The sequence below is a fragment of the Rhipicephalus sanguineus genome, chromosome 1 (assembly GCF_013339695.2).
Source record: "Rhipicephalus sanguineus isolate Rsan-2018 chromosome 1, BIME_Rsan_1.4, whole genome shotgun sequence".
Lineage (NCBI taxonomy): Eukaryota > Metazoa > Arthropoda > Arachnida > Ixodida > Ixodidae > Rhipicephalus > Rhipicephalus sanguineus.
Window position 1 is genome coordinate 335675000 of NC_051176.1, and position 23410 is coordinate 335698409.

Consider the following 23410-nt stretch of genomic DNA (forward strand, 5'->3'; position numbering starts at 1 on the left):
GGACTCATACATCTTTCACTGGGGGGGTGCTATGGCACAGGAACTCTTCCTCTCTTCCGTTTCTGGTTATCAAAAGGTATACAGGTATATGTGAGCAAGCACAGTCTGTTGACAGCGAGTGATCGCCTTTGTGTTCTATCTTGTGTGTGCAATTTTAGCGCTGTTTAAAAAAAGATGGTGTTTTCGTTGCACTCATTATCTCCGAAGTACTTTACTACAGTTCAAAAATGGGTTTGTGGTGTCCATCATGTTTATCATGCTGCTGCTGCTGCTACTGGCTGTTGCAAGGGCATTATGGAGAATTGCTGCATTTTGTTGTGTACCACAAGTGAATTAATTCCAAGAAAATGTCTAGCCAGAGTTTCACATTTACTAACATGTACAACTGCGTCAAACAGATATTCTTTTACATGCGTTTAGCAGGTACCACGGCTCTCCGTAGAATGGCAAAAAATGGCATAGTGCCTGCTTCCCTACTTCTCAAAAATTACAATGATTTATAGCGCAGTGGGTTCCTCGCAAGTGCACTTGTATTGGTTGCCAAGGAAGCCCATAAGCGCATGATCCATTTCCTCTGGGTCTCAATAAAGTTCTTCGCCCCCCCCCCCTCTCTCTCCCACGTCAATTTATTTTATACAGCATGGCGGGAGAGGGAAATAGCGACCGGGTGTCACCCAATGCAAATTGCATAACTGGTGGGCCGTTTAAAGCTTCCAACCCATTACAAAGGGCTGAGGCATATTTCTTCATCGTCATCAGTCGTCACGTCAACAAAGTGCACATAATGCCTTACAGACTTGTAGCTGGTGCCTCACTTCTCCGCAGAATGACGAATAATGGCTTAGTAGGTGCTTCCCAACTTCACAAAAATTGTTATTTTTGGCATAGTGGGTGCCTTGCTAGTGTACTTGTATTAGTAGCCCCAAGAGAGCTTACAACGGGCTCTAGAAACGCCGCTCTTCCAGTTTTCGCTGTGACTGTGCTGCGCTTTCAGCGCAGGTCTGGCGTTTTTTATCTGCTTGATGTAACCTGACAACTGTTGCTCAAAGCAAATTGAATAGTTGCTGAAATTCCTCCATGCTGCTAATAAGATTGACCACGATATGTTCATACTCCATGATTCTCACACAATGTTTGCACTTATATATCTGGCTGCATATTTCAACCTCCCCTCATAGTTACTAGGGCTGAAACATACCTTGTTTTTCGTTTTATGTAATACCGATACTGCATATGGCAAAACAGTTCTACAAAAGCCCGCGATGTGGAGGAAAGCTCGTGAATGGGAAAAATTGTAATTCTTCGGACTCCAGCACAAAACTACGAAGGAACACCATCCTAACGGCCAAAAACGTCTTGGTTGAAGAAAAAAAAATTGAAGCAACACCCTTACGATGCAGGCCAACCCCTGGCCGTTTCCCTCATCATCATTTGTATTACACTGCCCCCCCCCCCCCTTCCCCACCACCACCGTCGAACTTGTTGCAATAGAATGAAGTGGTGAGACACACTCTGCATCAGTCATTGGATACTTGGACAGGGGTATACATACACGAAAATACGCCACGCTTCTAATTAGGTCGGAGCTGAGCCTTGGCCTTGTCGTCGATGGCAGTGTTTTCATTGCGCTTATCGTCGATCCACTTCGTCTGACGTGGCCCTGCATTCGTAGCGCGCTTGTCACGGGCAGTGCACCACGTTTTATCGCGTCCCGATTTCGGCCGAGTGGCGTCACAGCGTTCTCTCTTTCTCTCTCTTCATCTGCGCGTCATCAGCGGCGGCGGCTCGCGTTTGATGTGTGCCACGCGGAACAGGGCGACCAGCGTCCTGGCTCAACATTTGCGTGCCTGCGAGTCCATTCCGCGCTCGAGCGCACCTTCGAATTTTTTTCTTTACATTCGCTGGCTGTCTGTGTTGTCCCCCATATCGCACGCTTCTCACATCCGACTTCGACGCGTACAAGGAGGATGTGTATGCTTTTTGGGGGCCGTATCCGCGGCACGCGCTTGGCGATATCGCGAGCGGGCCGTAGTACGTGCAACGTGTACTCGTCCCCTTCCACCTCTCCTCCGGTGGTTTGCCATCCCTCGCCCTCGTCGCGTCAATCTCGGTAGTGCGCGTAGCGGTCGTGCACCAGACGCCGCTGGAGACTCGCGTCGGCTCTCGCTGCGATCCCCCCTTTTTTCTGTCTTTTTTTTTTTAATCGCCGCCGGCCTCGTCACGCGGAGGCAAGGTCGGAGGTGACCGGTCGCGTCCTTAATATATCATTCACGTACACGACCAGCTGCGTTATCGGGACCTCTCTCGAACTGGCGCGCTCTTCGCCTCGTCCGCCTGCTATACACGCCCCCTCCTCGCTTCTACCTACACAGACCTCCTGTTCCTCTTTTTTGTTTTACCCCGCACAGGCATTTCTTGCTCTCGGTCATAGCCTTGTCCTTCTATGTTACTCTGCCAGGAGCGTTCAATGCATGCACCACTTGGACGTCCAGGTGAAACGCTGTCATCCTGTGAAGTCGCGATGATCCGTGTCCTTGCGGGACGCCCTCGTGTTGACCTTTTGTTTCGAGCCTGCGGCCTTACTTCGCTGTTTCTCTCTCGCTCTCTCTCTCTTTTTTTTTTTTTTGCCCACACGACTAATTTGCTGTATTGTGCGTGCGTGCGTGCTTACGCACGTATGCGTTTTAAGACGAACTAAATACATAATGCCAGATGCCGGGATAGCTGGCGTATATGTTTTGCGTTTTGTAGTCGTGTTGAAAATGCTCTCGCAGCACTTCGTCCAGCTTTTGCCAAGAAAACGTGCTGCTCACCCTAGGAATTACTTTAATTGCCCTGCAGCAGGGACCCTGTGCTGTCTTCGAAGTAGAGTACTGCATTTTCTCAAACCTGAGCCTATTTGATTATTGCTATTTTCTTTCCTCGCGTGAGCGAGGCTCAGAAGAGACGTGAATTCGAAACAGGTTGAGGGGGGAAATACTGAAAAGGAAGTGAACAATAAATTACATTCAGGGATATTACATGTCAAGACGACGATATAATTACGAGACACAACCTAGTTAGTGGGAGACCTTGACCACGAGGAGCTCGTTAACGGGTGTCCAAATCTAAGTGTACGGGGGTTCTTGCGTTTCACTTCCATCCAAGTTCGGTCGAACCCGCGCCCTCTAGCTTAGCAGCGCAATGTCTTTACTCGGGCTGTAGGCTGACCCTTTGATACGCTATGTACACAATTGTGTACACCACTTGTTTTTGCTATCTGTATCGACTAGGGTCTAAGAAAGACATTGGTAATAATTATTAGGGTTTAACGGTCCCAAAATCACGATATGATTATGAGGGACGGCGTAGTGGAGGGCTCCAGAAATTTGGACCACCTGGGGTTCTTTAACGTGCGCCTAAGTACACGGGCCTCGAGCATTTTCGCCTCCGTCGAAAATGCGGCCGCCGCGGCCAGGATTCGATCCCGCGACCTTCGGGTCAGCAGTTGTGCACCCTACTAGACCACCGTGGCGGGTCAAGATACCTTGAGCTTTGGATGAATTGAACCTCCAGCATGGTAAATTTGTCTCCATTTAACTTCATTTTGTAGCGTACTGTTGCATATGATCACTTTGCTGAAAGCACTACCATATTCAACGAGTCGTTCGACGTGTCGCTTCCCGCGACCCACGTCAGAAGTATAATTTTTCTTTGCTCAACATGGGCATAACCGAAAGCGAATTTGCACTATATTTCTAGCCTGAGATTCCATTCTATTTATTCAGAAACAGAGCATGAATGTCTTCAGAATAAATAGATATTTAATTACATAATAATTGGGAATGGTTGCCATAACACACATAAATTAACGTATTACGACATTATCTTTGTTGCAATATATTATCGAGCTCCTTGAAATAACATTGTATCGATTTGAGGCATATAAAGACATTTCTTTATAGGTGCCGTCTGAAAGGGTTAATGCAGCGCAAAAGCATGGGACTTCGAAATGTAGCAGTAATGCAATATTATGTTTCTTATCATGGAAGGACTTTTTTCTTTAGTCACTGCTTGCAGTCATCGCTTACCCTTATAGCTGTGCACTCTGCGCTGTCACTTGAGATGCGTGTCCTTCGTGGCGCTGCTGAGCGCTGTAGCGACAGCTTCGATACCCTGCTGTGGCGGCAACCTTCTGACAAGGAAGGAACAAAAACACACACTTGTGCGTCTGTTAGTGAATCGCAGCTGATCAGCAATTGATCCTGGTTCCGAGAGCGCCAAGTGTGTAATATCAGGGGCGTTGAGGTCGAGCCTGTCTTCGGTTTGACGTCGCGCCTTTCAGAATGTTTCGCCGTGACACGTCTCGGAGACTGATGGCGGAAGTTTAAAAACGAACAAGTCAATCTACATTCTCCCGAGAATATAGATCGACAGCGTGCGTTTTCCGTCCTGTTTTTTTCTTATTATTTTTAGATGCTAGGTCGAAATAGATACATCGGCGGATCTAGAGTGGAGGCGAGGGGGGGTGGGGGCTGGAAGGGGGGTTAAGATCCGAACGTTCTGACCCCTTCCCCCACCTCCCCCTGTTGAATTCATGAGCTGAGTATGGCTGTTGACCCATTCTCAGCTTTAGGTATCAGAGTTTCCACAAGCTGATGCCCCCCGCCCCCTTTCTCTCTCTCTCTCTCTCGGAGAAATTGTGTATCCGTCCCTGAAGAGATTGACAAGTGCTTCGATGCGAAAGAAATGCAGTAGTAATGGTAGTAGTACTATACAACGCGAACGCGGGACCGTTCGTGCGCACAGTTTCGCACTTCGTTGGTTGCTGCTCAGTTCAGAGACGAGGATGGTCCGTTTAGGGTGCTCACGGGTATTGTACGCGGAACCACGAGACGCAGTCGTAGGCGTATACTGTGGTTCCTTCCCCTCGCGATATAACGTGCTCATATAGGAGCCGGGCCTCCTCCACCACCACCACCATCAAATCACCATCCCCGCTGTACAATACTGTAGTGTCCAGTTCGCTATGGCTGCACGTCAGCGAATCTGACAGAAATGGCTCATTCCCTTTCCTCGTATACGGAGGCGAGGATGACGCATGATAACAAGCCTTAATTAGCGGGCCCAAGAGCGTCTGCGCTGGTTGGAAAGCATCGGTGATATTGCTAGAAGCGTTTTCTAGACGTCTTCGTTAGACAATCTGTGACGACGATACAGGAATTTTGGTGGCGCCGCTTTTTTAGTGTTGCGCATAAATGTGGCCAGCTAATGCGTGTGAGTGTAGAATTACGTGCATTTTTCGTCCAGCGACTATGTAAGTGCCATTTTTAACTTTGTAATAGCGCAGCAGAGAACGAGGACACACAGGGAAGGAGGCATCTGACAACACACAGCGCTGTGTGTATTCGTTCTTTGCTGCGCTGTTAAAGTGAAAAGGGCATACCAACAACCAGTGGCGTAAATCCGGAAGAATCACAAGGAGGGACACGCATCTTGCCATGGCGGCCATTTCATTTTTATAAATATAGGTTTTATTTTTGTTTATATAAGATAAAATCATGCTTTGAAACAAAATTAAAAAAAAAACTGGCATGGGGTCCCACCTCACGTAATTGCGTTGTTCTATTGAGTCTTCTCTGCACCGGTCGAGCGGCAGTTGCAATTTGAATAGTCTCCTACACCTGCGGGGTACTGAACACAGGTGCACACAACAATATAAACAGCCATTTGAAAAAGCCGAATGCGCTATATTTAACTGTCAAGCAATTCAAGTATATATATATAGGATGTTTGAAAGACAAATCTCAAGGGGGGACACATAAAGGGGTGTCCCTCCCAGCCTGAACACAAGGGGCTGACCCCCTCGCGATTTACGCCAATGCCAACAAGCTCACATCGCTACCCTTATGTAAGTGCAACTTCGAGTGCCTCTGCACGGCTCTTTAGTCAGCCGACCCCGCACACCGCGTTGCGTACTATAACTTCAAAGTGGAGGCGTTTCCTTCCTGCTAAGGACATGGCTGGGTCGCTTCGACGCGGCGCAGATGTGTGCTTCCGGCGTGTTGCGTTCAATTCTGCGCGAATGAGGGATGGAGCCGTGTGTCTCGGCAGAGCCTTCACGTGGCGCGAAGGGCTGCCCCTGCCGCCACCGGTTGCGTGCGTGGTGCACCCTGACGCCGTGCTTTGAGAAGAGGCATGCGCGCAACACGCGGTCGTCGTCGTCGGCTCGGAAGCTGCGGGCGGGTCAGGTCCTCCGTGTCGCGGGAGCTGCGTTTTTCCCCGCTGCCCGGGAGCCATTAATCACCAAACCCCGGTCGCGGTGTGGCGGCGCCTCATGCTCATGGTCTCGGTGGATGTTGTGTGTGCGTGTGCGAACCGCCGAGCGCTGCTGCTGCTGCTGTTCGTGCGGCAGCGGAACGCGCGCGCCCCCCAAGACCGGCGGGCGTGAAAAATGACGCCGATTTCGGAAAGTGGCGATGATTTCGCGCCGCCCGATTTGAGCTCTTCATTTGCGGCCGCCGCGCTCTCTATATCCCTTCTTTGACGTCCGCTCTCGTTGTGTTTCATCCGGGAAGAGAGAGAGCGACCGCGTGCACTTTCGACCGGAGATGAGACGCGCACCGCGTTCTCTGTGTGTCTCCATTTATTGGTCGCGGTACTGGCTGCACACCTTTTTTACTATACATGCTATATCAGAACATGGCTGCACCTGCCACTGCACCAGCCGCGCCGACGATATCCCCGCGCACAAGGGTGTGATATGCGTGACGTTGTATCCTGCTTTTCCACGCTCTGTATAAGGTTTAGCATAAGCTGTAATGATGGGAAACGAACGTCATCTCCGTTAGATCGCGTTTCTCATGCGACTTCCGTAAAGAATAAAAGCGATGCCCGTGAGGTCATGGGTTTTTGTAACGAAAGAGGCTGCAGTGACTAGTGATTATCGCATGGTTTGATGTTGCCGGCGCTGTAGAGGTTGAAGGCAACACGGAGGAGAGCAGGAACTCCGGCAGCGTGTTTTGCACGTAAGGGATGAGCTTGAAAATCCGCTTATCTCTACTTTTTGCTTCATACCTCGTGGTACACCAACGGGTTATCTTGAAGAATAGCAGCATTGAATTCTCGCAGAAGTGTAGAAGCGTCGTTTCCTTACAGAAATTTTTGCTGTGCAGATATTAAACTTATGCAAATTGTCATGCGCTGAATCCTCGGTTCGAGTGCGTTGTCTGGGCGTTCAGGGCCTGTAACGCGGAGGCATGAGTGAGTTTATAAGGGGACGCAAGAGGCTTGCGTCCCGCTCGTGTATATACGCAAGCTGCTTGGGTTCCAGCAAAAGCCAAGGAGACGTTGGGTTCAAGCCGGTGTGCAAAAAACGGCACCGACTCCATGTGCGCCGCTATTTGAGCTGTACGCGGAAACCGAAGGTGCTCCGAAATAAAAACACGAAGGGACAAAAGAAATAAATTGAACGGTTGAATTAGGCGCAGAACGCGCACAATTGCTTCTTCGCGCCGAAATGGGAGTGCTCCCGCGGCTTTTAGGCGGATCGGGCGCGTGTACGCACACACGCCGAGTGGCTGGCGCTCGTCGGGGCCTCGTCGCAGTATATGTGTGTGAGGAGAGATGAGCGCTGGGTTTTCAAGAGGGGGGTGGCTTCTTGCCGTATACGCGGAAAAGAGCGGCCGAGTGGCGGAGAAGCCCTACTGCTGCTGCTGCTGCTTGTGGATGCGTCACTCGGGGGGGGCGATGATGGACGTCCAAATTAGGCCCGCCTTAGATATATATGTATACGCACGCACACACCTGGAGCAACCGGGCCTGGGGACTGCTTCGTAATGCGCTGCAAGAAAGACTCCGTTTGTGATAACGGAGTTATGGCCGACGGTAATGGACGCCGACACGGCTTTGCCATTAGCCGCCGTCCCGCGCCTTGCGTGCGTGCGTTCACTGGCAGAGAGCGGCGATGGGCGACGCAGGTGCTGCTGCTGCTGCTGCGTGCTTCGAACGGCGCGCGCATTTACAGTGTGTTCACACCCGAGCTACCTTCGCGCACGAAAAGGATTGGCGCCGGTGATCGCCTGAAAGATAATGTGAGGCGGTGCGCGTGACGATCGCGAAACCGCGCCCGGCTCGGTGCGAACTTGTAGACAGCATCGCGCACGCCCGCTTCATGCACTGGCGGTGCACGGTGCACTGACCGAGGTGCACAGCTGGTTTTCTGGGTTCGATTGAGGGGTCCGAGTGGTAGAGGCTCGTCATGGCATGCTGGTTTCACAGTTGTATACGGCGCCTCTCCAAGCCTATATAGCTACGTTCGCGCACAGCACCGGCGTGCTCTTGTATACGTCATTGCTGCCAGAACATCTGTGGTATTGACACTTGCTAGTTTTCAGGCCTTTCTTCAATTTTTAGTTTGCCGTTTTGTCCGTTCGGGTGCCGTTTTTGTTTTTTGCTCTACAAGGTTGGCACAACTGAATTTGTTGCGAATCTCTTCTATCACCTCTTGAACATGGCGTCACTCGCTGTAGAGTAGCAGCCGGCTTTTGGTGACAACTTCCAAACATTACAAGGCTCCGCTGATGTTTCGGAGGGTATATAGACCTTCTTATCGTTCATAGTTGACATCATCATCACCACTTACCGAGCATTTGCCAAAGTGTTGCATCAGACTTTGACTCCTTTAGACGGAACTTTTGCCGTACACTTGTGGTGTTATATCTACGCTTATTCCATGCGCATTTGAGGCAAATAAACCTCGTCTCTGCGTGTGGTTGCGAAAAATGGAACGAAACAAACTGTTGCCAGTGTGTATCACGGTCGGCTGTATTAGCGGCAGGTTGTGTAATACTGTATAGGAGTCAGCCTACTCTCAGAAGATGAGTGCTTGTGTGTATGTAACGGTTGGAAGTGTCTGAGAACAGTGTAGCTTTATTTCGTATAACGCCTAAAGTAGGATTAAACTTCGAAGAAGAAAAGAAACAAGACAGGGCGTTGCATATCGTTCTGCACGCGAAGCGGCTAGTACACACGCATCCTCCGCCAGCAGCAGCAGCAGCAGCAGCAGCGCACAAAGGAAACGCCGCCATAGAGGTTCCCCCACCACCACTGAACTCGAACGAGCCACTAATGCTAATGCAGAGCGTTGTCGCCCGAGTGCGTCGAAATGCTTTCAGGGGCAGAGACCCTCTTCCCGTTCTTTTTCCTTCTTTTCGTCCCCCGCCCATATGCATGTGCGCGCTGTGGCGTTGTCCCGAGGGTCTCCTCGAGAATCGCGCACACTCCTCTCGCTGCTTCCCCTGGGATGAGGGGAATGGCGGCTCGACGCGCTTTCATTTTCTGCGCGGTTCTTGTTCCTCCTTCGCCAAGGGGAGCCTCGCGCACTGTGCAGGGTTCACAGTTGTATGTGCGGCCAATGCGCGGATGTTCGCTGTCGCGGTGAACACTGGCCGGGAAGGGCTTTTCCGTTCCGATCCTCAAGCCACGCCGCGGGGACTCGACTCTCTCTCTCTCTCTCTCTCTCTCTCTCTCTCTCTCTCTCTCTCTCTCTCTCTCTCTCCATCTAGCATGCATCGCGATGTGCCTGATATGCGAACACCTCCGCCCTGCCCAGGTCTCTCACGCTGCAACGTCTAAGGAGTTCTTCCGCCTGTGATAGAAACAAATCCGCTCCCAGTTCCTCGCCTCTCCGCCTCCTCCTCTACCCTTCCATCCCATTCCCCCTAAACGCGACACCACCAGATCACAATCCCAGAAGCAGCTTTGGTAAACAAGACTTCCCCCAGTGTCGTAACGGTGCGAGCAAACGTGTTTGTAGTGCGTCCGTTGTGCGACGCTAGCGCAAGATTGCACGTAACTGCAGCGGAAGTGTGTCGATATTTTGCGTGGGTTCGTGCTAACAATAATTTGTACCAAATGGTCAAAACTGGTTCACGTTGTCTTCATTAACGCAGGAGGCTTTTTTGCTGATCTTGTTTTACAGGCTGAGGATTGCAAATGTAAGGTTACGAGGCATGAAAAAAATAGTGTGATCGCAATATTCCGTAAGATACCCCGCTGCGCGGCGTCATCTTCGCTCCCCCTCCTTTCCTTTTACTTTGCATTCTTTTTCAGCACCCGTTCCGTCTCCTTAATTGCTCTTCGCTCCTTTAATAATAATATCTGGGGTTTAACGTCCAAAAACCACCATATGATTATGAGAGACGCCGTGTGGAGGGCTCCGGAAATTTTGACCACCTGGGGTTCTTTAACGTGCACCTAAATCTAAGTACACGGGCCTCAAACATTTTCGCCTCCACCGAAAATGCAGCCGCCGCGGCCGGGATTCCATCCCGCGCTCTTCGCTCCTTTAAGGCGCGGTGCCTTGTGAAAACCAGTTACGAACTTACCCCATGCTCGGATCGTTCTTAAAGAATGTCCACTGTAGAGTCATTTCATATTAAATTTTTATTTCAGGAGCAAGCTTAACGAAAATGCCTTTCAAAAAGACGGGTTTAAGGTTACTGCTTAACTCTGTGGAAGTTTGTGGAAATTTTGAGATACTGAAAGCAGTTATCCCTAAAGGCTCCACTCACCCTTACTAGATTTTCGTAAGCAATTAAGTATGACAGTATGCAAATGATATGCTAGGCTGTCGCTTTTGTTAAATATGAAACGGTGCTTTCCGTAGCTTCGCAGAAGGTGTTCGGGGTGAAACTTTCGTGTCTGTGACCGGTTGTTACATACGGTGATATTTCGCCTTGCCACGACCTTCAAAGCAACAAATATCTGCATTTTGCTAACTATGACGTTCTGTTTTTGAAGGACGTGCGCATGTTACTTGAGCCGCTTGCATGGAAAGGTTCCAGTTAAACACTACGTTGGTGCAGGTAACGTACTTATATGTGTGCATCATGATTTACGTTCGAGTGGTTGCAGCGATTATGCATCGAATGTTGCGAAGCCGGCTGTTGAAAGGGCAGCTGCTGCTCGTACGTATATTGGCGGGTCGAATTCGACCTCGTGTAAGTAGAACGAGGTAAAGTTCGCTTCAAAATCGATTTGTGTCGTCTTAATAGCTGTGGCTGCTGTACACGATGTTACGAGTTCGATTATCTGTCGTGTTGGCCGTATTTTGGCGCGAGCGGATTGTACAGAACGGTATGCTTCAGGACGTTGAAACTTCGTCAACACAATGCAGAGCTAATTTAGAGATGCTTTTTCTCCTTTCGCACGAGTTGTACCTGGCGAGTGCACTGACGAGTGCTGTCGCTTTCCAGTGCGATGGCCGAGTGTTCTGGAAAGTTCGCAAAACCAGGTTTGGACTACAGTCCGCACTTTCAATCCGCATCTATTGGCGGATACCAAAAATCCGCTTTCTCGCGGAATCCTATGTCCGTACATTACTTTTGGATGAGTCAATATCCCTCACCGCGGTTAAAGGAAAAGGTCCTGTAAAGCTTGCTTCTTCGCACGGCGACTCGTTGTGTGGGAATGCACGCTTTGCGGGGGGGACATAGCTGTCTGCAACCCGCACACTGAGAGGTATAATTACCCTCGGCCGCTATAATGCAGGCTTTTTGAGCACCCGCCGTGTGTTTGCGAGGCCGGGTTTGGGGAGCACGTTAAGGAACTCCAGGTGGCCAAAGTTAACCCGCAGTCCCCTCCCCCACCCTTTCTACGACGGGCCTCAGATCCGCGTCGTGAGCACATAAAACCCCAGAAATTTTTTTCCCGACCTTATGAGCTGGTTCGAAAATGATTGTTTGTTCGTTTGTTCTTACGCCATTGTTCACATTGTCTGCGACTTAGTCCTATAGTAGGTAGGTAAAATGCGTTTCCGATGCCGAAAGTAAGGATATAGTGTCTCGTGCTGCAGAGATTTTCCGCGCTTCTTTTCACATCTTGGAATAAAGTAATAAAGTACGGCCTGTGAGTGACCCGTGCGCTGCTCGGCGCATCGAGTGAATGACGAGGCTCTTCCCGGCCATCAGATCGACGGTTTATTCGCGCACTCGTTCGAGGGGAATCCCCGCGGGTGTCGTGTCCTCCGCTCTCTTTTTTTCCGAGATGGCCTCGCGTAAATGGAGCAGCGCCGGCGGCGCTTATGGCGTTTCGTTCGCTTCCCCAGATCTTCTGCGTGACTGAATGATGATCGCTCTCAAATAGCTCGCGGCGGTGTTCACTTCTCATCTTTGCCTCGATCGCCCAAGTCGTCGACGAAATCAGCCCGCCACCACGTGCGTTGAGTGGGAAAACAACGCGAATATATGATGTTTCGGGACGTCGGCATTGTGCGCTATAGGCAGGCAGCGGAAGGCTCGGAATATTCGACTGCGTGTTTTGTATACTAATATGACGGCGATGGAAACGTTGGGTGACTGTTTAGGCATTTCTTTCCGATGAAGGGAGAGCTAGTCATTCGCCACCAACGGGGATTGTGGAGAGCCGCTGGTGTCGCTGTTGGTGGGCAGCTTTGTGAAGAGAAGGAGCAGGCGTCACTGCTTTCAGCGAGCCACGTCACTATGCGTCGTCGAGAATGTCCAAGCGCATGTATAGATTTGTTCTAAAGTGGCGCAGATTTTTTTAAAGGCGAAAGGTCTTAAGTGTTCGTTGAGCGGGCCCTTTTCAGCGAAATACGTTAGTCGAATGAAATGCTACAAAAACACACCTGTCCTACGTCACCGATGGCGTCACAGATCACAGTAATTTCTTATGACATCGTGACCTCACCCGATGACGTCATCACGTGGCATCGTCGCTTGGTCAAAGGTGGGCCGATCCCTGAGAGGTAGTGCAACACGACGTGAGGTACATAGAGTTTCAGGGGGGGGGGGGGGGGGCAATCGACTGAGAACTTCAAGGTGCGTGTCTCTCACACTGCGGCTAATTATGTCCCGAGAGAAGTCTGATCCCCAATTGTATAACTTCATGTGTTACTAAGTGTGACGCAGGTTTTCGCCTTCAAATGTGAGAGTGTAACATGCTACCGAACTTTTTTTTTTGCCTGGCTTAACTTCCATCGTGGTGTCGACGGGCGCTGTCCCGTAAGCTGTAAATGACCATAAAGTTCCTGCGGGCTTTATTGGGAAATATACGGTTGTGGATCACTTTCGACACCCATATACTCGTCGAGACCAGACCCACATTATCTAAGCTCTGGCCCTGTGAAGCGTAGTGATATCACTTCGAACATGTGCACTTGCCGGTCCTGAAAGCAAAGGCCTCATGGGGAATGTGGTGGAGGCATGTTATACCGTTGTTTTTATTTTATTTTATTTTATTTTTTGTATGTGCTGCTGCGGGAACATTTTTCTTCACTTGTTCATTTGGTGCGTTGGCACCAGACGTACGAAGTTTTTGTATCGTTGCTCTAAATAAAAACACTGGTGTCAAGAACCGTGAAAGGTGTATCGTGGTCCCTTGGAACGCACTGAATATATATTTGATGCCGCTACCTTAAAAATAACACTTTTGTTTTCGATACCGAGGGCGCGGTTTTACAGTGACGTATCAAGACAGTCTGACGTGGGTCTAGTTATGTGGGTCCACCAGCTCGAGACGTAGTAGCAGCACGTCTGTCTTCTGATCGCAGTTGCACGTTGTGCACATAAAGAACGATAAGTGAATTGTTGTCCAGCAACTCCGACAGCGATTTCGGCGACTGTGTTGACTCCTCATAATAACGTCCATTGCGGTGGGGCTGTCTTGCAGATGCTGGGCGGCGAAAACTTTAAGATCAAACGAAAATATTTATGCATTTTTCGTGGCTTACGGTGTGTGGAGAGCTTTAATACCCCTGTCACACGGGCGAACTTAAGTGCACTTTGAGGGAGTGCACTTTGCCGCCATTGTCATTCGCATGCTGTCACACGGCAATGGTTAATGACACTCGCTGCAAAGGGCACTTGCCGGCGAGTGCGTTCGCCAAACTCACTTCGCTGCGGCGGAGTGTCTAGCCTTGGTAGCAATGGCTCGGGAATGATTAAGTTGTTATTGGAAGCTGAGTTCATAGTATTTTTTAAGCTATCGTTTTCGTTATTAGGAATATTGTTATGCATTGAAGCATACTATACTCTACAAATCACTACTTTGCTATTCTCGCTCTAGGGCAGTTTACAGCCATGGCCGCCAGGGGCCCAGCACACGTCGTGCAATGGCGGCATCCGCCGTTTTTTATATGCACCTAAAGTTTATATTAAGGGCTACTTATAGCTATAACACATTATTACATAAGAAACGTTGCTTGAAATGTCAAATATCTGCTGTGCTGCTTAGTTACCCATCGCCATTACTGTCATTTCCACAGTACACTTGCCTTTCTCGTGTAGCAGCGCACCACCAAAGTGACATTCTGGAGGCGCAAGTGCACTCTCTCAAAGTGACACTAAATTTTTCACTGTGATCTGGGTATAACACTGCATGCCAAGGAAACGAAAAATGTCCCTTTTGTGACGCCTTGATATGGTGTCAGTACTCCTTAATAAAAATATCTGGGTTTTTACGTGCATGATTACGAGGCACGCTGTAGTGGATGGAGGGCTCCGGAAATTTCGATCATCCGGCGTTCTTTAACGTGCACTGACATCGCACAGTATACGGGTCACTTGCATTTCGCCTCCATCGAAATACGACCGCCACTGCCGGCATCGGACCAACGACCTTCGGGTCAGCAGCCGAGCACCGTAACCACCGTACCACCGAGGCAGGCAGTCATTACTCGTTTAATTATTTGATTAACTAAGACCCGTCTTTCAGTAGCATTTGCTAGCTCCGTGAGAGATTATATCAACTAGCAGTCGGGGAGCTCGATGTTGCCGTGACGCTAAGTAGCTTACTGCGATCGACGGCTGACGTATCCAATCCGCTCTCGCACACTTGTACCGCAAGTGACCGTCTATTGTAGACCGTTGAACTTGGTGAGTTAAGATGAGTCGCAGCCATTGAACCAGTTGGCATGAAGAAACGCGAGAAGCGGGTTGCGGAGTTGTTTGTCCGCCTAGTTTCCAATTTGCATTGGGAGAAGGGGTTAAGCAATGGGAGCTAGTAGTTATTTAAATCGCTGCATGGAACCTGCGTTATGTATGTCTTATAGGCTGAGCTTGGTTCGCGGCGTCGCGTACCTACAGGTACCGCTTGTGTACCATATTGCCCGTATCAGTGCAGTGAAGTCGCTAGTATTGTGCAGCGTGCGGCCCACAGCTGTCCGTGAGAAGTGTAGCTATTCCCCACTCGTTGTGACCACTGGCCTCCCCCCACACGTGCAGGTGTCCCGCGGAGACTCCTAGGCCCACGGCGCGCCGCCAAGGCGCGCTGTGTCCCGACTCCAACATCCAGTGTAGCGGCGCTGGCAGGCTTCTGGGAGGAGGAGCGGTGGCATCGGCGGGCCAGGAAAGGCAGGAGGAGTGCTTGCCTGTCACACGCATCGGAACGACGTCGCTTGTGTTGGCCCCCCCGTTAGCGGTGACCCGTCGCAACGGATTCGAGTATTACTTAGCCCCAGCTGGGGAGCAGTTGACTGCGCAGACAGGGAGGACGTGCTCCTACGACCCGCGAGAGCGCAGTCGACGGCGTGCTACCTCTGTATAGTTTTCGTTTCTCCCGCTAAGTTATTATCTCGGCGAGTGTCTTGGACTGTCTGCGTCCCCCGGACTCTGTGGTATTATTCGTGCGCGTATAACGGTTGGGTAGAGACGCAGTGATATGGCTCTGTACGACGACGTGCGATTTGTGCTATCACACGTGCGCCACTCGTTCGTGACGTGCGACGACACCGGACTGTGCGAGCTGGCCTTGCTGAGCGACGCCGACATCCGCGCCGCCTGGTCTCAGCCGGCGACCTCGCAGGTGACCACCGACCTGGCGGCCGAAGCCGAGCAACTGCAGCTGCAGCAGCAACAAGAGATGAGCCAGTCCTACGACATCGTCTCCGAGATGGAGTTCATCGGAGCTCACCGCAGGTAACGCTGCAACAACGGCGCCAGTCCGCGCAAGCTCAGTAATAAACTCTAATAAATCGCTCGTCATATTCAAGCCTGATCCCGTGTACTCAAAACGAATACTTGCAGACGTTATTGAAATGATGCGCATCGCTGTGGGAAGGAACGACCGGCTCTGGGCGCCTGAGCGGCACCATTGCACAATAACCTAGTTCAACGGTCGGCTGCGCAGCGTAGAGCGGTTGATTATGCTTCTGAGCGCACAAATAGCGAGCCTCAAGTTAGCGGATGATATTTGACCTGCGTAGAAATAGGGATTGTTCGCGTGTGCAGCGCAGAGGGTGGCGTTAAAGTGCGCTAAACTCCTTTGCGCCCGCTGTTTAACTGGTTATCGCCAAATGCACTTCCTGCCTTTGAGAAGCTTATCTTCAAGCGCCTTTGTTCGCGGCATATATGGTAAGCAGGCGCAACGCGCGCGGAACAGCAGATAAAGAAGTGGCGCATACGGAGCTCCGAACCGAAAGTCATTGTGAAAATTCCTCCATATGCAGTACCCAATCGCAGTGTTAACAGAACATTTTTAATTTCTTTACTGTTTTGCTGTCCTGGTCAAATGACAGGAGCTCGGGCGCATCGCGCTGCACAGCAAGCAAGCAAGCGCACAGATTCTAAATATATCTGGTGCAGTATAGTGGTTCATGGTTCTAGTGCGCCAGGAGCCTCTATCGCATGCATGCATTTCTGAAAGCATCCTTAAGAACTGCGTTTTTCCTCGCCTATCCTCGCGACCTCCTGCGCTGTAGTTTCACAATACGCGTGTCGCCACCTGTCGGCGCGAGAAGAATGAAACTGAGTAGTTCAAAGTCCGACTCCCTCCCTCAGTTGGATGTTGAACCACCATGTGCGAAGCAGCGATTTAATTTAATTCCGGCACGTGTTGCATGTGTTTTACGCGTTTAACCATCATGAACATTTGAGGCTGTACATTGACCCATTCGCCTACCCACGGGAAAAAACAAAACAAAAGGCGAGCGCTACAGAGGCGCGCGCTACCACGAAAGGTCATCGTCGATGCTGCTGTTGCGTCGTTAGTTTCCCCGAACGGGAAGGACACGATCCGAATGTTTGATCTAAGCGGTTTCCATACTGTAAGAAGCACGTTGTCGCGATCAGATAAACTAATTAACTGATCAAGCTGTGTTCATTGCGGGATGCCTGCGAGAGGTAAAATGTCAGCGAACGCCTTTCTGGAATAAACTCGTACTTTTCAACGAGTATAGCACGTACGCGTGGTACTTGACGAGAGGCAAATTGGATGCAGCGAGCTCGCCTGACAGCAGTTTGGATGCGCTTTTTCTTGAAAATCGCGCGGCGCTTCGGGGAGGTTTACACGGGAACTGTAGACCGCTAGGTGCACGAAGATGCAAGGAGAAAGAATGCAGCTTGGTTGAGCGTTTAATACAAACTTTAGACAGGTTTCAGGGGCTCGCTCCTTGGTTAAAAAACAACCCAATGAAGCCAACAGATTAAAACGCACGGGAAAACGCCGTTGTCGTCTGTGGGGCCCGAACCCACAACCTTCGAGTTACAGGTCCGATGCTCTACCAACTGAGCTACGACAGCTCCCCCATACATTTTGTTGGGTATTTCTGCGCTTGTAAACGCAGGAGTGTTAGCCAGCGCCACTCGTAACCAAGACGACGAGTGTGAAACACCTTTCCCCCCTTTTTTTTTTGTCAGGCACGTAGCACGTGACACTTTTTACGAGCTGGCAGCTGACCAATAAACTCTCGCATACTACCTAAAGGTATCAAGTCTGCCGGGACGAGACCCTCGCTGTTTCACAGTCACCACACTGCACATAAAAAACTACAAATAATGCCCTCAGCGCTTTCCCGGGCTTCAGTGTGTGTTAGCTTCTTTAGGTTGTGTTTAAAAATGTTAGACCTGTAACTTAATACGGCTATGTTGCGCACGGCCCGGCCGTACACGCGCCCTGTCAGTAATGTGCAACCACTTAGGCTTATAAGCCACTTTAATTTCTCTGCAACATCGTTGCACGTGCGTACGTTTTAAAACGTTCAAATTTTAATTGTCAACTATTAACATATGCATCGCGCATATCATTCACATAGTGTCGTTTATGACAAAAAGCGAATACTGATGCTAGAATGTGACCGAAAATTTGAAGGGCTCCCCGATTTGAGTCACTTAGATTTGTCAATTCGATCGTTAGCGTCAGTGCTAACTGAATTTTATTATCGCTTTGATATCAGAATTTTAGGGCGAGAGACGTGCAGAACTTACCTAGATACTTTTATGATTTTTTTACGATGCACTTTTTTTTTTAAAAAGCGTCGACGTATGGTTTGTCCTGCCGAGTTTCCTCCACTTGTGTAGCGTGTAAAAGTATAAAAAGCTGTCTAAGTCCGTAGTATATACTTTCAAAACATTAGTACTACTCAACCGCAAGCATGCGATCCATACTGACCCAATCACTTCTGCTTGCGAACAGCTCGCTTTGAACTACCTAATCTCCGCGGTTGCCACGGCGCGCTGGTGTTGCAGTTCGCACTTATACTGATTCAACCTAAGAAAAAACAATATTAGCACCGCCCACAGAACGGCGGCGCGCCTGCCCCTTCACCTGTGAAAGACAATCGTGCTAGCGGGTTTCTGATCGAACTGTGAGTACTTTTTTTCTCGGCTAATCTAAATACTACGCATATTAAGAGTTGAAAGGTTCGTCGTTACTACATAAAACATTAGGTCTGGATGAGCAGCGACGTCAAAATCCCTGACGAAATTTACCAGGACATTCAAATTTCCATCTTAAACCAGCGACACAAACGTGTGTCTTCTATCGGAAAGACAACTATCTGAAACACTCGGGAAGTATTTGACGTCACGAAAATGAGTAAGCGCCGTTGGATGGAGCATTTATGCAAAAAACACTCTGGAAGTGTTGACGTCACGAAAATGTTGTATGGGGCATTTATGCATTTCTCTTTGTTGGAGGGACGGCGATGGCTCTGGGCGGAGCTGAAATTTTTTATAAGGTTGTAACCGAGTACAGTCACGCTGCTGGCCCTTCTCCACACTCAATTCTACTGTCGTGCTCATCGGTGTGGCCCTGGGGTCGTCACATTTGAACCGGCTCTCAGTAACTACAGAAAGGGCAAAAATGAAATAAGAAGGGAAGCGTTTTACGATAATTCAAGGGGAAGCGCTTTACTGTTTGAAGCGAGATCGGGTTGCCTTAGAACGCGTAGTTACAAAGGGAGATTCAGTGAAGAACAGCACTGCACATGCCGTGGGGAACATAAGGAAACGGCGGAGCATGATCTGATTGAGTGTGGAGATATCCACCCAGGTGTACGTTTTGGCACGAGCCGACAATGAAGCCTTGGGTTTTAGGGACAGCAATGGAAAGCTGAACGCACGCGCGATTGAAACAACTAAGAGACGGCTACAGTATTGGTGGCAGAAAATTATAAAGAAAGGACAAAAATAAATGTTGGGAAAAAAATAAGGACATTCTGCCGTAAAGGGCACAGAACTGGGCTGAGAACGTAGGTTTTCTCTTCTTCTTCTTTTTTGCTGCAGTATAGATTGATTTAATCGACGTAGAGACATTAGACCAACATCAAAAAAAAAAAAAAGATTTTTTTTTTCGAGCTGGTGGCACACTTGTCACTGCCCCGTTATAAAGGGGGCGCTCATAGCATCCATCCATCTATGGCAGTCGCGCCCATGGGCAAAGCGTAACAATATAGCATGTACGAGATCTTCAATCTTTAGCGTTTTTGTTTGCGGTCTGCGTCGCTCAACGTGTCCCACTCTTAAGGCTTTGTGTGCTCTGACTCTGACCCAAAGCACGAGAAAGCTGTGGGTCCGAGCGTACAGGACTTGACACTGTTCGACGCAGGGCGTGCGCGTGCTTCACTTTCCGGCGAATGACGGCACGACCGCCGCACTTTTTTAGCAGAACGTTTCCCGCTCTCCGCTCAAGCGATTGAACGGAGAAAGAATTTTAGCCGAGCGGATGCTATGAGCGTCCCCTTTATAACGGGGCGGTGACATGTCTGCCACCAGGCTCGAAGGCGAAAAAAAAGAAAGGAAAAAAAAAGAAATAAACTTCCTTGTTTCATGTTGTCCTAATGCCTTATCTACATTGATTAAATCTACGTTATTATACCAAAAAATATAAATTCACGGTCCATCTCTCTGCCTCTTAAGGCAGAATGACCTTTTTTTTTTCCCAGTTATTTATTTTTGTACTTTATCTCTACTTTTCTGCCACCAATACTCTAACCGTCTCTTACTTATTTCTATCGCGGACGTGTGCAGCTTTCCATTGTTGTCCCTAAAACCCAAGGCTTCATGTAGACTCGTGCCCACACGTATACCTGGGTGAATATCGCCACATTCAATCAGTACATGTTCCATCGTTTCCTTAGTTCCCCCGCAGCATGTACATTGTTCTTCTTCGTTACTGAATTTCGCTTTATAACTGCGCGTTCTAAGGCAGCCCGACCTTGCTTCAAACAGTAAAGCGCTTCCCCTTGAATTATCATAAAACCTTTCCCTCCTTATTTCGTTTTTTCCTTTTCGGTAGTTACTCAGAGCCGGCTTCTTTTCCATCGCTGTCATCCAATAAGTCCTCTCCGCCTCTCTGACCTTCCGCTTAATGCTCCTTGTTGTCATATCGCCCGCACTGCCAGCCGTATATTTACTGGTGAGCCTCCTAGTTCTTTTTCTCCACTGCGTGTCAACGCTTTTTCTATACAAATACCTGAAAACCTTCTCTGCCCATCTACTCTCCTTCATTTTCCTCAGCCTCTTTTCGAATCTCATTTTGCTCTGCGCTTCCCTCACTTCAAAGCCTGTCCATCCCATATCACCCTTTACCGCCTCATTTGTCGTCTTCCCGTGAGCGCCCAACGCGAGGCGGCCCACCGTCCTTTGATTTACATCCATTCCTGATTGCACCTCTGACTTCATGCACACCACTGAGTTCCCAAATGTAAGCCCCGGAACCATCACACCCTTCCACAGCCCTCGAAGCACCTCGTACCTATTGTATCCCCATAAAGCTCTCTGCTTCATAATTGCAGCATTCCTCTTTCCCTTTGCTACCGATGCTTTCTCTTGTACTTCCATATATCTATCCCCCTCATTTACCCATACTCCGAGGTACTTGTACTCGCTTACCCTCGGTATTTTTTGGCCCTGTATTAAGACCGTATGGTCTCCGTGATCATTGAATACCATCAATCCACATTTTGTTGCACTAAATCCTAGTCCTAGAGCCTCACACTCCCTTCCGCATATATCTGCCAGTCGCTGTATATCATCTTGACTGTCCGCAAATAAGACAATATCATCAGCATAAAATAGACCAGGAAGCTTCTGCTCAACCATCGCTCCGACCTGTTTGTGTGACAAATTAAATCCAATGTTGCTACCTTCTAGCGCTTTTTCCATCCTCGCCATGTACAGCATGAATAACAGCGGGGACAGAGGGCATCCCTGTCTCAGCCCCTTGCTAATTTCAACGCTGTCCTTGCCACTTATTCCTTCCCATTCTATACAAACTGTATTTTCTCGGTATATTTCCTTCAAAAGCTGTACACAGTCGTCACCTATGCCCACTTCCTTCAATATATCCCACAAAATTTCCTGATTAACGTTGTCATACGCCCCGGTGATATCTAGATAAGCTACGTATAAGGGCCTGTTTTCTATTTTAGATATTCTATACACTGGGTAAGAACAAACAGATTATCGTCTAACCGCCTGTCGATTCGAAATCCATTCTGAAGTTCTCCCAAAATATCATTTTGTTCTACCCACGCTTCTATTTTTAATTTTACTGCCTGCATCGCCAACCTGTATAGCACCGATGTAATTGTTAGCGGTCTATACGAGCGAATGTTATCCTTTTCTCCCTTGCCTTTATAGATTAAGTTCATTCTACTTTTTCGCCAACTGTCTGGTATTTCCCTCTTCTGCAAGCACTTTTCTACGGCTTTCAGCAGTGCTTCTTTAGTGTTATGTCCGAGTTCGTTAATGAGGCTGACGGGAACCCCATCTAAGCCCGGAGTAGTGCGCTTAGGAATTTTTCCTTCGGCCTTCTTCCAATTGAAATTCTCTAGTACTACATCTTCGTCGGTTGCACTCCTTTGCGTACTTTTACTCACCGGGGGAATCCCCTGGGGGACCTTTTTAAACGAATCGGCTGTTATCTTTCGGATGTAACCTAGCGCTTCATATCCTTCCAATTTATTTCCTCCTTCATCTACCATATGCTGTTGCATTGTGACAGACTTCCTACCCAGCGCTTTTAGGTGGCTCCAAAATATCCTAGGCGCGGCCTTCTTCTTTTCGCGAATCTCTGTCATCCAGCGTTCACTTTCACCTTTAATTTTTGCCTCGACTAATTTCTGCACAATGGATTTTTGCTCTAAATATATTTCCCATATTTGGTTGACTTCGTCCTGTGGTCGCTTCTCCTTTTTTGCCTGTCTGTGCTCCCGTGATGTCTGACGTCGCATCTCGATTGCTTCCCGGATTTCTTTGTTCCACCAACTTTTTGGCTTTTTCTTTCCTTTCCAACAAATAGTTTTCTTCTCTATTTCCATTTCTTTCGTGATTACATGTAGCAGCTCACTATACTTCCAGTCTTTGCCTGGTAGTTCGTCTACTTTTTCTTCGACTCTTGCGGCTCAGTGCCATCTTGTGGTAGAGGGTGGCTGCAGCCGTACAGTATAATAGCATATTCGTTTTATAACGTATAGAGGGAACTATACTTTATAAGTACAGTTATATATATATATATATATATATATATATATATATATATATATATATATATATATATATATATATATATATATAAGGTGCACTGCCACAACAAGCTGCTAGGTCGCGCACTCGAAGGCTCTTAACGTACCATTCCCTTATTCGTCGACAAATCGTCGTATTCACAATCGCGCAATCGGCACCGAGCCTTTGCTCTAATTTCATGTCCCTCGGTGCTGCGTCAAAAATGCAAAACGTCGCTTAAGCAAATCAGCGGACCCGCGGGCTGCTCCGCTCAGCCAGCTCCTGTGGAGCGGAGGCGTTGGTCCGCGCACACACTTGCGTCTGAGCGTTCGGCATATGCGCACTTGAGACGGCATATATGCGCTCGGTATATGCGCATATGCGTTCGGCATATGCGCACTTGGAACGCAAAAAAAAAAAACGTTCTGCTGAAACTCGTAGGAGAGAGCTTTAGTGCCGGGGATCCGTAGTCGTTGGATCCCCAAACTCTCGTGTTCTTTTGTACTCTTTCCCGCTCCCTTCTGTTCGCCAGCCGTCACCGAGGTTATAGTACAGAGGTACAGAGGAACGCAAGAGCTTGTGTGCGCAAGCCGCTTGGGGGCCCCGGCACTAAAACTCTCTACATATGATGTGCATAGGACTGCTGTAATCGTTAGCTCTTCTTGTGTCTGAATCAATCTTTTTTT

General features: G+C 49.0%; 1 protein-coding gene across 1 annotated transcript in view; it reads left to right on the top strand.

The window, feature by feature from the left end:
• The window catches only part of LOC119379571 (target of rapamycin complex 2 subunit MAPKAP1-like), a 111868-nt gene that overhangs the window by 43407 nt on the left and 45051 nt on the right, over positions 1–23410 (top strand). Inside the window, 1 exon segment of the mRNA XM_037648875.2 lies at positions 15225–15917. Coding sequence (XP_037504803.1) covers positions 15661–15917 — 257 coding nt within the window. The 5' untranslated portion in view covers positions 15225–15660.